The sequence below is a fragment of the Molothrus aeneus genome, chromosome 31, assembly GCF_037042795.1.
Source record: "Molothrus aeneus isolate 106 chromosome 31, BPBGC_Maene_1.0, whole genome shotgun sequence".
Classification (NCBI taxonomy): domain Eukaryota; kingdom Metazoa; phylum Chordata; class Aves; order Passeriformes; family Icteridae; genus Molothrus; species Molothrus aeneus.
The window spans coordinates 990,876-1,005,921 of NC_089676.1; the positions used below are offsets into that span (position 1 = coordinate 990,876).

The following is a 15,046-nucleotide window of genomic DNA, read 5'->3' on the forward strand; positions in this document are numbered from 1 at the left end:
TGGGCACAGCTCAGCAGAACACAGACCACCAAATCACCCCTGTAGAGATGAGGGGATGCTCCCTCTGCAGACAGGGCCCTCCCTATTGGCACCATCTTGCAGGGAAAAGCAAAGATTTGCCCTTTAGCCACCACATCACACAAAAGCATCACCTACCAGGGCTTTGTGCATCCACTCATGACCTGGGACAGAAACCTCAAACCTCCCCTGACACTGTGCATGAGCCTCATCTAGAAGAATTAACCTTGTAAGTCTAAGAGGGTAATCAAATCTCATGCTCCAGGGCATAAGCCGATCACCAAAGGGGTCAGGAAGGAATTACTGCCCCACACTAGCAGGGGATTTTTTGCCTTTCCCCTGATGTAAAGCATATTGGCAGTTGCCAGAGTCAGCAGCCTGGCCCTGAAGGACTGATGGCCTGATCTGTTGTGGCAAATCCTCTGCACTAATTCCTCTAATGACATTAGTGACTCTTACTTGCTCCTCTCCTCCCCTGGGTTTGGCTGCTGCTGGAATTCACAGAATCACACACTGGTTTGGGTTGGAAGGGATCTAAATGCTCATCTTGTCCCACCCCCTGACATGGGCAGGGGCATCTTCAACTATCCCAGGCTGCTCCAAGCCTTGTCCAGCCAAATATTGCCAAATATTGCCAAATATTGCCAAATTGGTGAGAGAGGAGAGCCTGGGGTTGGGGCCTTGGACGTTTCCAGGGATGGGGCATCCACAGCTTCTCTGTGCCAGGGCCTTCCCATCCTCACAGGGAACAATTTTCTCCTGATATCCAACCTAAATCTCCCTCTTTTCAGTTTAAAACCATTCCCCCTTTGTCCTGTCACTCCAGGTCCTTCTCCGAAGTTCCTCCCCAGCTTCCCAGAGCCCCTTTAGATCTCCATGGAGCCTCCTCCAGGCTGAACAGCCCCAGCCTGGCTCCAGAGCAGAGGTGCTCCAGCCCTCAGAGCATCTCTGTGGCCTCCTCTGGACCCACTGCAGCAGCTCCACATCCTGCTGGAGCCTCTTGTGGGCACCACCACTGGTGAACCCCTCATTCTCCAGGGCATCCCTGCACTATTCCCACTGCTGTCCACCCCAGGCATCCCAAGGAGCCACCAGGACATCCCAAGGAGCTGCCAGGACATGCCAAGGAGCCACCAAGGAATGCCAAGGAGCCAGGAGGACGTGCCAAGGAGCCACCAAGGAATGCCAAGGAGCCACCAGGACATGCCAAGGAGCCACCCAGGAATGCCAAGGAGCCAGCAGGACATGCCAAGGAGCCACCCAGGAATGCCAAGGAGCCAGCAGGACATCCCAAGGAGCCACCAAGGAATGTCAAGGAGCCACCAGGGCGTGCCAAGGACAGTGCCTGGCACAGCTGGGGCATCCAGGCCTGCATTCCAGCAGCTCAGGAGAGCTGACTGTGCCCCCTGCCCCCAGCCAGAGCAGGGGGAGAGCTGCCCTTGGGGCAGGGCAGGGCTGAGGGTGCTCCCAGGCTGGGTTTAAGGCAGTTGAGGATGCTCCCAGGCTGGGTTTAAGGCAGTTGAGGATGCTCCCAGGCTGGGTTTAAGGGCTGGGTTGAGGATGCTCCCAGGCTGGGTTTAAGGCAGTTGAGGGTGCTCCCAGGCTGGGTTTAAGGGCTGGGTTGAGGATGCTCCCAGGCTGGGTTTAAGGCAGTTGAGGGTGCTCCCAGGCTGGGTTTAAGGGCTGGGTTGAGGATGCTCCCAGGCTGGGTTTAAGGCAGCTGAGGGTGCTCCCAGGCTGGGTTTAAGGCAGCTGAGGATGCTCCCAGGCTGGGTTTAAGGCAGCTGAGGGTGCTCCCAGGCTGGGTTTAAGGCAGCTGAGGGTGCTCCCAGGCTGGGTTTAAGGCAGTTGAGGGTGCTCCCAGGCTGGGTTTAAGGCAGCTGAGGGTGCTCCCAGGCTGGGTTTAAGGCAGTGAGGATGCTCCCAGGCTGGGTTTAAGGCAGCTGAGGGTGCTCCCAGGCTGGGTTTAAGGCAGTTCAGCTGGCAGCCTGCAGCACAGCAGGCAGGCACACATCAGCTCCTCATCACTGACCCACAGCAACAGCAGGAGAGGGAGGGGAGTGAGAAGCCAGAGGTGGCTCTGGGGACACCTCAGTGCAGCCCTGCAGCTCTTCAAGGGGCTTAGCAAACACACACAGAGGGACTTTTTACACAGGGAGATAGTGGTGGGAAAAGGGGCAGAGTTTCAAACTGAAAAAGGGGAGATTTAGAGGGGATATTGGAAGGAAATTTTTCCTGTGAGGGTGGGGAGGCCCTGGCACAGGTGCCCAGAGCAGCTGAGGCTGCCCCATCCCTGGCAGTGTCCAAGGCCAGGCTGGACAGGGCTTGGAGCAGCCTGGGACAGTGGAAGGTGTCCCTGCCATGGCAGGGGGGTGGGATGAGATGGACTTTTAAGATCCCTTCCAACCCAAACCATTCCATGGTTCTATGAGATAAAATAACACGGGACATTTGTGGCTCTGGGGATCGGATCCTGGCATTGCATGGCCCAGGAGAGTGCAGCAAGAGGCTTCTGCCCCTCTTTACAGCTCCTCCCACAGTGGATGGAGCAGACCCCACTGCCTGCAGCAATCCTTTATCATGAAATGTCCCATCTTCCTGTATGTCCTTTTTTCCCAAAGAAAGGGAGCAGTGAAAATTGATTGCAAAGCTGTGCTGCTGACCAATTTACCCATTTACACCCCATTTGATGGGGATGGCTGCTGGGAAGCAAAGCAAGATGTGCTGCACTGGGTTGGAGAGCAACGCTCCCGTGCTGGGGTTTGGAAGAACCAGCCCAGCCAGGAAAAACCAGGGTCCCCCAGCCCAGGGAACTGGGATTTGGGGACACCTGATGTCAGAGATGCACTAAAGCCATCATCACACCCAGCCATGCAAAAAGCAACTCCTGCTGCCAAATCCCACCCAGGGCTGTGAGACCTCAGCAAGGGTCTTCATCTCCAGCCAGGGCTGAAGAGCTGCTCATCCCTCAGGAACATCCCATCACTCAGCTGCTGCCTCCTTCCTTTCCCCAAGGTCTATCCAGCCATTCCCCTCCAGCATTACCAATTATTTTCCATTTGTCTGAACAAGGCTCCAGTCACTGCAGATCCCTCACTCCCCCTCTGCACCCCATAAAATACACTCCAGATCCTCCCACAACCCCTAAGGCTCTGTTTCCTCCTCATGATGGATATAAACAGCCCCAGGAGCAACTGGGACATCAGCAGAAAGAATTTGATGCCCACCCCAGCCCCCATCACCACGTGAAGCTATAATGAGGAAAATCTGCCATTTCCTATTGTTTTGCTGAGGAGCAATAAAGTGGTTCACCCAATTCTGTTCTCTGACACTCTTTAAGGATTAAGAATATATCCACATGCTTTTTTTACTGTTTTTTTTTTCTGTTTTTCTGGAGTGAAAGTGGCAGGAAAGAAGTGTGGCAGGTCATGCTGGACTAAAGGCAGAGGCTTGGATCTGCTGAGCCAAACTCCAGGAGCACAGAAAGCAAAGGGAGCTGCCTGGAAGTCCTGTGGTAATGGGAAATACATGGCCAGAGTCATCCCAGAGCAAACCTGGGCTGGCAAAGTGCTGCTGCTCCACCACTCCAGTTGAAGGAACATGGAAATTTGGGAATAATCTGCTGGTTTTTGTTTTCCCTCTGAGATACATGAATGCATTCCTACACACATGCACATGCGTGTCTCGGGCTTGGCTTCAAAAGAGCCCCAAGGAAAAAAGCCCTGGAGTCATTTAAGTCTACAATTGAGGGGGGGAAAAAAAAAAGGGAATAATTTGAGTTGTTTGCATTCAGCAAAATGGATACTTGTTGTGGCTGTTTATGATTGGAAAAACCACATGGAAAATGTCAACTGAAATATATTTTCTGCGAGACAAAAATAAAAAATAAAAAAAAAAAACAAAACGGGGGGGGAACTAACTAAGTGGGGAAGATACTTTCTTCTGGAAAAGCACTTAGATGGAAAGAGCTCCAAGGCGAGGAGGAGCAACGCCTTGGTCCTGGATCCGCCTGGATCCGGCCTAAATCTCTGCTTGTTTTATGGATTGGGAAAAGCACGGCTCTGGTAGCCCCGAGTGGGATGGGAATGGGTGATTCTGGAAGCCCCAGGGGGAGCAGGCTGAGGAGGGGCAGCAGGGACACGCAGCACTGACCTGCCGGTTGCGCTCGTCCGTGATCCGCTGGATCTGGATCTTTTTCCTCCCCATCTTCTCGGGAAATCCTCAGCGCAGCCGGGACCACTCGGGCTCAGCGAGGGGAGCAGCAACCCCACTTTAGAAGGCTTGCATCAAAAAGCCTGAGGTGGGTGGGAGAGTGAGGGGCTTTGCTCTCGGATGGAAAACAAACCCAAAAAAAGCCAAAACCAAAAATTTAAAAAAAAAAAAAAAAAAAAATGTTGGCGCGGCTCCGTGCTCAGTTCATGGTACCGTCCTGCACAGGCAGATCCAGCGGGGACGAGGAGGCAGCAGCTGCTCAGAAACCTGCACAGGACAGAGACAGCAGTGAGACTCTGCTCCCAAACCCCACACAGGCCCAGCACCCCACACCAGCCCAGCCAGATCCCAGCCCCAGGCCAGAGTGGGCTCTGCTGCTTTGTCCCGGCCAGCTCGGGGCCAGGAGAGCTGCAGAGGGATTTATGGATTTATTTATCCAAACTGGCCTCCAAGAAGCCCGAGGATGGAAGCCAGGAACACACATGGCACAGGACACACGATGCTGGGTGAGGAGGAGGAGGTGGCAGCAGTGAGCCCCTGAATCACTGCTCCTCTGTGACACTCCAGACTTTTTTTTCTTCTTTTTTTTTTGCTCTTAATAAAGTCATAAGCAGTCGAGTGGCTGGTGATTAGCTTGGGCAATTTAAATCCGTCTCCAGTTTCTGCACTAATCTCCAATTTGGAATTTTTAAAATGTCTTTCTTTGATTGCTTGAAAGGAACCTCATAACCAGGCACAGAAACCCAATTCTTGTAGGAAAGGAGGACTCTGAAGGCAGCTGAGACAGCCTGGCCTTCACTGGGCTCAGCCTCAGGGTGTTTCCATGGATCTGGGGCTTGCCTTGTGCCCAAAACTCTCCCCAAAGGGACGAGTTCTGCAGCTCTCAGGGGCTCCCACGTGAATCTGCATGCCCCAGCAGCAGAGGCTGCACCCAGATGTACCAGGGCACCTCCTGGCACAGCCCCCCAGCCCATCTCATGCCATTTCCCAGCACTGTGCTGCACTGCAGAGAGGGGACAAAGAGGGAACTCCAGCCAGTTCATTTTCCACAGGTATGTCCTTCTCCCTGCTCTCTCTCTGAGCAGCTGGATAACAGCAGTGATAACGCTGCATTTAAGGCAAGGTGCCCTGTGCCAAGACCCAGGCAAAGGGAAAAGCCAGTCCCAAAATAGATTCCTATCTGCCAAAACTTGGCAGCCCCCAGCCTGACACAAAAAGCATTAAAAAAACCCCAAAAAAACAGGTTTTTCTCCCAAACCTATACCCCAAATTCAAAGCAGCAGCCACAGCCAACCTGACCAAGCTCCTCCTGCTCCTCTCCCACCCCAGAGCACCCCCAGACCCTGCTGAAGACCTTGGCCCCATCCTTCACCTCCTCATCAGACCATGCTCCAACAAAAAACCCAAATGGTCTCACTACCACACTCAGTTTTGGGGTTCACTCAGTCATGTGAGTCACTTCATCTTTTTCTCTGCTTTTTTTGAGGGGGGAAGTTAATCATGGTGCATCATGTTCTGTGGTTCCAGAGGAGGAGAACACGGAGTCTTTTCCCCATCCTGACACCCACAATTTGCCCTCCAGGGAGGATGAGGTATGGGGAGGCCAGGAAGAAGACCAGAGAGACAAAGGGCAGCAAAACCTGGGTTTTTTACCCATAAATCCCATCAGTAAAAGACTCTTTGCAAGGACAGATCATACAGGGATGGCATTTAATTCTTAAGTAATTATTTACCAAAATAGGTGCATGTTTTCCTTCCCAGCAGCAAAATGGGAGCAACCATCCAGCTGTGAGCAGCACTGTCACCATGGGGAACACTGAGCCAGTGCTAGAGGCATCCTTTGGCTGCTGCTGCCCATCCCACCATGGAAAGCCCCAAAAATACAAGTCCCAGAGCATCACCAGCTCCAGAGCATCACCAGTTTCAGGGCATCACCAGTTTCAGGGCATCACCAGCTCCGGGGCATCACCAGCTCCAGGGCATCACCAGTTTCAGGGCATCACCAGTTCTGGGGCATCACCAGTCCCAGAGCATCACCAGTTTCAAGGCATAACCAGCTCCAGAGCATCACCAGATTCAGGGCATCACCAGTTTCAAGGCATAACCAGCTCCAGAGCATCACCAGATTCAGGGCATCACCAGTTTCAAGGCATAACCAGCTCCAGAGCATCACCAGTTCCAGAGCATCACCAGTTTCAAGGCATAACCAGCTCCAGAGCATCACCAGTTTCAGGGCATCACCAGTTTCAAAGCATCACCAGCTCCAGAGCATCACCAGATTCAGGGCATCACCAGTTTCAAGGCATAACCAGCTCCAGAGCATCACCAGTTCCAGAGCATCACCAGTTTCAAGGCATAACCAGCTCCAGAGCATCACCAGTTTCAGGGCATCACCAGTTTCAAAGCATCACCAGTTCTGGGGCATCACCAGTTCTGGGGCATCACCAGTCCCAGAGCATCACCAGTTTCAAAGCATCACCAGCTCCAGAGCATCACCAGTTTCAGGGCATCACCAGTTTCAAAGCATCACCAGCTCCAGAGCATCACCAGTTCTGGGGCATCACCAGTCCCAGAGCATCACCAGCTCCAGAGCATCACCAGTTTCAGAGCATCACCAGTTTCAGGGCATCACCAGTTTCAGGGCATCACCAGTTCTGGGGCATCACCAGTTCTGGGGCATCACCAGTCCCAGAGCATCACCAGTTTCAAAGCATCACCAGCTCCAGAGCATCACCAGTTTCAGGGCATCACCAGTTTCAAAGCATCACCAGCTCCAGAGCATCACCAGTTCTGGGGCATCACCAGTCCCAGAGCATCACCAGCTCCAGAGCATCACCAGTTTCAGAGCATCACCAGTTTCAGGGCATCACCAGTTCTGGGGCATCACCAGTTCTGGGGCATCACCAGTCCCAGAGCATCACCAGTTTCAAAGCATCACCAGCTCCAGAGCATCACCAGTTTCAGGGCATCACCAGTTTCAAAGCATCACCAGCTCCAGAGCATCACCAGTTCTGGGGCATCACCAGTCCCAGAGCATCACCAGCTCCAGAGCATCACCAGTTTCAGAGCATCACCAGTTTCAGGGCATCACCAGTTCTGGGGCATCACCAGTTCTGGGGCATCACCAGTCCCAGAGCATCACCAGTTTCAAAGCATCACCAGCTCCAGAGCATCACCAGTTTCAGGGCATCACCAGTTTCAAAGCATCACCAGCTCCAGAGCATCACCAGTTCTGGGGCATCACCAGTCCCAGAGCATCACCAGCTCCAGAGCATCACCAGTTTCAGAGCATCACCAGTTTCAGGGCATCACCAGCTCCAGGGCATCACCAGTTTTGGGGCATCACCAGCTCCAGAGCATCACCAGTTCTGGGGCATCACCAGTTCTGGGGCATCACCAGCTCCAGGGCATCACCAGCTCCAGGGCATCACCAGCTCCAGAGCATCACCAGTTTTGGGGCATCACCACCTCCAGAGCATCACCAGTTCTGGGGCATCACCAGCTCCAGAGCATCACCAGTTTTGGGGCATCACCAGCTCCAGAGCATCACCGGTTTTGGGGCATCACTGCTCCAGCTCACACCATGCGAACCATCCCTCGAAGGTCAGTGATAAAGCAAGACCCAAAAGGAAAATGAGGATTTTTATTTCATCCACCTGGAGTGTCCTCTTGGCATTTCCCTCACTTTGAGCCCACCCAGGAGAGACCCCACAGCCCAAAGGCTGAGGGTGAGGATTTTGCACACACACCAAGAAATTTTGGAAGAGGGGGAACTTTTTGTCGGGTTTGCTTTGCTGCTTTTCCCTTCAGAGTCGCCACTTCTCTAAACTGGCTGAAAAATATTCACCTTCAGCATCTTCAAAACCACCAGCAGCAGCACAAAGCAGCAACAGCTCCACAACCAGACACAGGGCAAGATGCTAATTCTTTCCGTGTGCTGCAGCTCTTGGACAGAGAAAGCCTCTGAAAGACAGCGGATTTACTGTCCAAACCAGAGAGGAACTCTCCAGAAGCAACAATAAACACTGCAGAACAACGGGCAGTAAATTTCAACTGAGTGAAAGGAAACATATTTTAACACAATTTCGTTGTGGGACTTGTTCACAGGATGCTATGGCAGCCAAAAGCTGCACGGTGCTCAAAGAGATGAGATGTTTGTAGGGATGAGGAAAAAGCCCCAGGGCTGCTCATCCCTGCCCTCAGCTCCACACCAGCTGCTGTTTCTTACATGGGAGCAGTGAATTTCCAACCACATTCCTCTCCCCAGGCCACAAACACAGCCCAAGTGTTTCAAACCAAATCCCCTTTTTCAACCACCAAACCAGGTTCCTCCTGCTGCTCTGAGTCCTGACTCTGCATCCTCAGCACCTTGGGGACAATGGTCCCAGCCTCAGGGTTTGCTCGTGCTGCTGGACAAAGTTTTCCACAGGAAAAAGGTGACTTGACAGGTTTTTGCTCATCATCATGAGGAGAAAAGGAGCTGCCATGTGATGCTCTTGACCCCTGTACCCTGCAGGAGAAGGAAAAAACCCCATGGGGAGGGCAGCCCTTGGATGGGGTGAGGAGGAGGGATGGAGAAGAGCACAGAATGTTTGCTGCCCTCCAAATGCACCTGACAGAGGGGATTTCAAACCCCTCCCTTTTCTCTTCATGGAATTGGGGTTTTGGGGTGACTTCATTTGTTTTTAGGTTGGGTTTTTTCCCCCACCATATTTTTAAACCCAGGTATTTTCACGTTTCCTGCCCAGGTGGCTCTTTCAGAAAGTCCAACCACTGGTTTGAGTTTCTGAACAGCAGCTGGAAGAGCAAAAACCTGGAGAGCTGCCCTCATCTCTGCTGGCCCTGCTGCTACTGGGGCTCAGCCCCAGCCCAGGAGGATCCCTGGAGCTCCCTCTCCCTCACCACCACATTGCTTTGGCTCCCTCACTGCCCAGCCTGAGGCACCCAGATCACCCAGGACCCTCCTCTGTGCTCAGGTGGAATTCAAGCACCTGAACAAGCACCCAGATCACCCAGGACCCTCCTCTGTGCTCAGGTGGAATTCAAGCACCTGAACCAGCACCCAGATCACCCAGGACCCTCCTCTGTGCTCAGGTGGAATTCAAGCACCTGAACAAGCACCAAGATCACCCAGGACCCTCCTCTGTGCTCAGGTGGAATTCAAGCACCTGCACCAGCACCCAGAGCACAGGACTGCCACAAGGAGCTGAGCTGCTAAGTAACTTCTCACTTTGGGGGTCTTGAATGATTTTTTATACAATAACCCCACTCATTAAAGCATCATCTCCTCCTTCTCAGACAGCAGCTTCTTCCTTTCTCCTGAGCCCCGTTTTCCAAGGAAACCACCGAGCATCCCAGCTCCCCCACCCTGACAAGGAGGGTCCAAGGGCATGGAAAAGGACCTGCAAATCCGCTGGAAAAAAGCCAGCCCGAGCCTGTGGCACTGGCAGGAATCTCAGGCAGGATCAGGGAACTGAGCATGAGAAGCTCTGGGCTGGAGGAGCTCCCCCCTCCCCGCACTCAGCTCGCACAAGTGTGACTATCACGGCAATTAGCACACATGCCAATTAACTCCGAGCAGGTGCTGGTTAACTCTGTGCTGAGTAATTCATCCCCGGCTCCCAGTAAATTGCTCCAAATTGGAGAGACAGGCGAGAGAGCAGAGTTAGCATTTTGCAAATGGGGGGGAAAAGAAAGAAAAAGCGCAGAGGAATCTCAGCTGGGAGATGTTTTTACAAAACAAGGAATCTGGGGGGCTGAATCCCCAGCTCCGAGAGCTGAGCACACAGAGGAGCTGATATCTCTTTCAAGTCTTTATTTCTGGATTTTTTTTTTTAATCTGCTGTACAAACTTCTGATCTGTTCCACCTACTTCTAAGTGGTTTCACCTTTGCTTTGCTCGGGCAGCGGGGGGCTCTGCACTGCTCCATAACTCGTCCCTTTTCCAGCCCCACGTTTCTCTGGGCACAAGCAGGGGACGCTGAGAGTCTCACATCCACTTTCTACAGCCGTTTGCTATTTTTAATATACTTTTATTGCATCCCTTTTTAGTTGCTCCTTACTAAAGTTAGCTCGACACACCGCCCCTCTCCAGAGCAAAGGAATTCTGCTGCCCTTCCTTAACACCCCCCTTGCAGTGCTCTGTGCTCTCAGCACAATGTCAGCTGAAAGAAACCAAACCTTGGCCATGCAGCTGCAGAGGCAAGATCAAAAAGATTAATCTGAAAGCTTTAGGAAGATAAATAAAGGCAAATAAACGCATCCTTTCCAAAAAATGTATTTTCCTTTGGAGCTCTTTGCTTTTCCCAGCATGTGGCACCGTGCTCCTCAGTGCAGGGACACACAGCAGAGCCAGTGACATGAGGGAGGGCAAAATTGGGATGGGTTGGCACCTGTTCAAGGGATGTTTTCCTGATCTCCATCCCCAAAACAGGTCCAGTGCAATGAGGACATCCTTGGCTGCAAGGAAACCTGCAAAAGGAGCTTCAAAGGACATTTGAAGGTTGGGAAAAGGAGAAAAATGCTGCCCTGTGAAGACACAGCTCATCTTATGGAGGCACAGAAAGTCCCAGCTTGGAGGGAGAAATGCAGGTGACAGGCATGGCAGGTCACAGCCCAGGCCAGCAGCTGCTCCCTCCAGGCACCCAATGCTCCCACTGAGGGACCAACCCATCTCTTACCCAAGATTTGCAGAAAACACCTCCCCAAGATGTGTTTCTCCTTAACAGGCTCCATCACATCGAGGTCTGGCTGAGAGTAAAGGGAGGCTCCTCTCTGCCACAATCCCCCCCTCTCCCAAGGAACAGGAACTGAATTAATGGACCCAAGCCCCAGCACGCTTTGGGGGGTGTCAGGTTTATCCACATACAGAAATGACAGCCATAACTTGTCCCAGCCTTGCAGCTTCTCTGTGGGAAAAAGGTCATGGCAAGGGAGCTTCAGCACACAGCCAGTGGGCAGGTGGGGTACAAGGTGGTACAGAACTCTACAATGGTCAGATTCTTAAAGCTCATCTCATCCCCCCTCTCTGTCACCCACTCACAGGGACACAGTTCTTCCCAGGACCCCACAGATTTCTTGCCAGGCCCTTTGGCAGTGGGAAGCCTTGCTCACTCCAGGTCCTTGTTCAAAGTCCCTCTCCAGCTCTCCTGGAGCTCCTTTCCACACTGGATGGAGCTCCAAGGTGTCCCCAGACTCCCCTACAGCCCCAGCTCCCCCAGCCTGGCTCCAGAGCAGAGGGGATCCAGCCCTCAGGGCATCTCCATGGTCTCCTCTGGACTCACTCCACGACATTTGTGCTCCTCCTCCTGAGCTGGAGGCAGCACTGCAGGGGTGTCTCACCAGAGTGGGGCAGAGGGGCACAATCCTGGCCCCTCACAGGCTGTGGGACCAGCTGGGCACAGCAGTGGCTCTCCAGGCTGCCAGCACTGACAGCTGGGCCATGTCCATCTCCTTGTCCACACCAACTCACCCTGTCTGTCCACTCAGGCAGGAGAGCCCAGGTGAGGAATGCAAACCAACCCCTGAGCTGGCCTGCAGTGGGAAGTGGATTACACCACACCGAGCCCCTCACTGGCCCTGCTGGGTGAGGGAACAGAGCAAGGGGGGAGGAAGCAGTGATGCTCTCGAGGTGGCAGTGATGCTTCGGAGGTGGCAGTGGTGCTTTGGAAGTGGCAGTGGTGCTTTGGAGGTGGCAGTGGTGCTTTGGAGGTGGCAGTGGTGCTTTGGAGGTGGCAGTGATGCTTTGGAGGTGGCAGTGGTGCTTTGGAGGTGGCAGTGATGCTTTGGAGGTGGCAGTGATGCTTTGGAAGTGGCAGTGGTGCTTTGGAGGTGGCAGTGGTGCTTTGGAGGTGGCAGTGATGCTTTGGAGGTGGCAGTGGTGCTTTGGAAGTGGCAGTGGTGCTTTGGAGGTGGCAAGAGCAGCTGCTGCACCACTCCTGCCCCAAAGCTGCAGCTTTTAGCTCAAGAAGCAGCTGCATGGGGAGGTGAGATGGCCCCACTGCCCCAGCAGCCCCCAGCCCAGCTGAGACCCCTCCACCTGCTGCCAACAGCCACCAAAAGCAGCTGCAAATAAAGAGCAGCTGCAGCTGAGGTCTCTGAGCCTCACCTTGAGGACACCAAGTCCTGCACTGACACAGAGCAAAGTCACTTCCCCACCCATGGCCAGGGCTGGATCCCATCCCTTAAGGACATGGATTTAGCTCAAGTCACCTCTTGAACCCGCCTGTTTAACTGCACTCCTTGCCTTCCTGTTTCCTTTCTTGCTGCCTCTTGTGAGCTAATTGTTGTTTTTTTAACATATCCTCCATGCTGACACCAAGGACTTTTAGTTTCCTTCTGTGTGGTTTCTGGATCAGCAGGACTGACTTCCTTCTCCTTTGCAAAGCCCCTTCCCTAAAACACACAGCCAGAGCTCATGTTAACGTTGCTCTTCCTCTCTGGCAAAGCCCCTGGCACGGTGCTGGCTGCCAGCCCTGCTCTGCTGTGCCACGGGGGCAGTGCTGCCAGGGGAAATGTGGCCCTCAGGAGGGATGCAGCACCCAGGGATGTGCCTGGCAGGGCAGCAAGGGAGGTGCCAGCGAGTCCCCAGCACCCTGAGGGACTCCAACTCGCCAGCTTTGCATTGTTTAGCACCTCTTTATCTCCAAACCGAGATAAAAACCACACAAACATGCTCGAGTCTCCTCCAAAGCTTCTATTCTGGTTTCAGGATGATGCTATCTGGGTTCCTGTGTCGAACCTCCAGATGCAGGCAGGGGGAGGGGAGAGGAAGGCGCCCGAACCGTGGCTCCAGAGCAAACCTCCTGCTCAGAAACGCAGCTGCCCGACCCTGCCCGGGGCCAAATCCCACTGGCCAGGCAGGTGCCAGCCCAGTGCTGAGCTGCCAACCCTCCTGCACCCCTGGCAGGGCTCAGATTTCCCGGGGATGGGCAGCCAAAGCAGCCCCCAGCTCCTCCTGGCAGCTGCAGGTAGCTCAGGGGAGCAGCAGTGAGGATTCAGGATTCAGTGAGGATTCAGGATTCAGTGAGGATTCAGGCAGGCCCCTAAGGAATTGGAAAGACACACACACACACACACACACAGATATTCCTGACCCAGATTCAGCACTCTCCGAAGAAAAGCAGATGCCAAGCGTGCAACCAGCTCTGCTGAGCTGTAACAAAACCTCACATCGTGCCAAGCCCAGCCCTGGCACTGGAGAACTGGTGTTTGCTGAGCAAGGGTGGGTGAAAGAAAGGATTTAGGGGAAATTATTAAACTGGGGTTGATCTTCTCTTCCCCCACATTGTGTGTGCCAGTCAGACACCAGCACAGGGATTGGGATGACAGTCCCAGCATCAGCACAGGGATTGGGATGACAGTCCCAGCATCAGCACAGGGATGGGCATGACAGTCCCAGCATCAGCACAAGGATGTCAGTCCCAACACCAGCACAAGGGTGACAGTCCCAACACCAGCACAGGGATGACAGTCCCAACATCAGCACAGGGATGGGGATGACAGTCCCAGCATCAGCACAAGGATGACACCAGCACAGGGATGGGGATGTCAGTCCCAACATCAGCACAGGGTGACAGTCCCAACACCAGCACAAGGATGTCAGTCCCAACAGCAGCACAGGAATGACAGTCCCAAAACCAGCACAGGGTGACAGTCCCAACACCAGCACAAGGATGACAGTCCCAACATCAGCACAGGGTGTCAGTCCCAAAACCAGCACAAGGGTGACAGTCCCAACACCAGCACGGGGATGGGGATGTCAGTCCCAACACCAGCACAAGGATGACAGTCCCAACACCAGCACAGGGTGACAATGCCAACACCAGCACAAGGGTGTCAGTCCCAAAACCAGCACAAGGGTGACAGTCCCAACACCAGCACAGGGTGACAATGCCAACACCAGCACAAGGGTGTCAGTCCCAAAACCAGCACAAGGGTGACAGTCCCAACACCAGCACAGGGATGACAGTCCCAACACCAGCACAAGGATGACAGTCCCAACATCAACACAGGGTGACAGTCCCAACATCAGCACAGGGTGACAGTCCCAACAGCAGCACAAGAACTGAAGGCAGCACCCAAAGCAGGAACCCTGGTGCCCTACAGCCCAGATCACAGTTTCATCCCACACCACAGGCAGCCAGGGATGCCAGCACATGCACAGAACACCCAGCACATCCCAAACTGGGGACATGTTCTGCACAGGCAGGGTGACAGCCAGTGACCTTCTCTGCACTGCCAGCACAGCCAAGGACAGCAGAGGCTGGAGGGGACACAGGGCAGGAGCTCCACTGGCAAACCCACAGCCCTGCTTGGTGCTGTCCAAAGGCCAACCAGGGAACCCTCACCCGAGGGAAGGACCCAGTTTCAGGAAGGAAAAGCCTCTGGGACCAGGACAAGCAGGGCCTTGCAGCCCCTCACACCACTTGGCTTCCCAGAGAGGCAGCTGGTCCTCTCTCCTGGAGATGCTACAGGGAGGGATGAGCCACTGCAGGGCTTGGAGTTAAACAGCAGGGCATGGACAGTCCCCTACTAAAGTGACCTTCAGAGCACCCTGAGAACAGCAACCAAAGGTGATGCAGCTGCCAGATTAAGCCTCATGACCTTGAGCAGTGACCTTGGTGGTGGCATCCTTGCAGTAGAGGTCACCCTGAGCCTGACTGCGCTGTCCCAGGTGGCTCAGCAGCTTCTTCAGGTGTGCCCATCCAGGCTGGGAACCCTGCATGCCCTGGGGGCACCTCAACATGCCCAGAGCATCCCCTTCCCCAGTGGTACCAACTGCATCCACCCTCATCTCCTTCCACCTTTCACCCTC

General features: G+C 53.9%; 1 protein-coding gene across 6 annotated transcripts in view; it reads right to left on the reverse strand.

Moving 5' to 3' along the window:
- The window catches only part of MEF2D (myocyte enhancer factor 2D), a 92,444-nt gene that overhangs the window by 40,959 nt on the left and 36,439 nt on the right, over positions 1-15,046 (reverse strand). For all 6 annotated transcript variants that reach the window (XM_066568148.1, XM_066568153.1, XM_066568151.1 and 3 more), the window contains one exon: positions 4,171-4,497. In XM_066568148.1, the coding sequence (XP_066424245.1) occupies positions 4,171-4,224 (54 nt within the window). In that variant the 5' untranslated portion in view covers positions 4,225-4,497. The remainder of the gene's footprint in view (positions 1-4,170; positions 4,498-15,046) is intronic.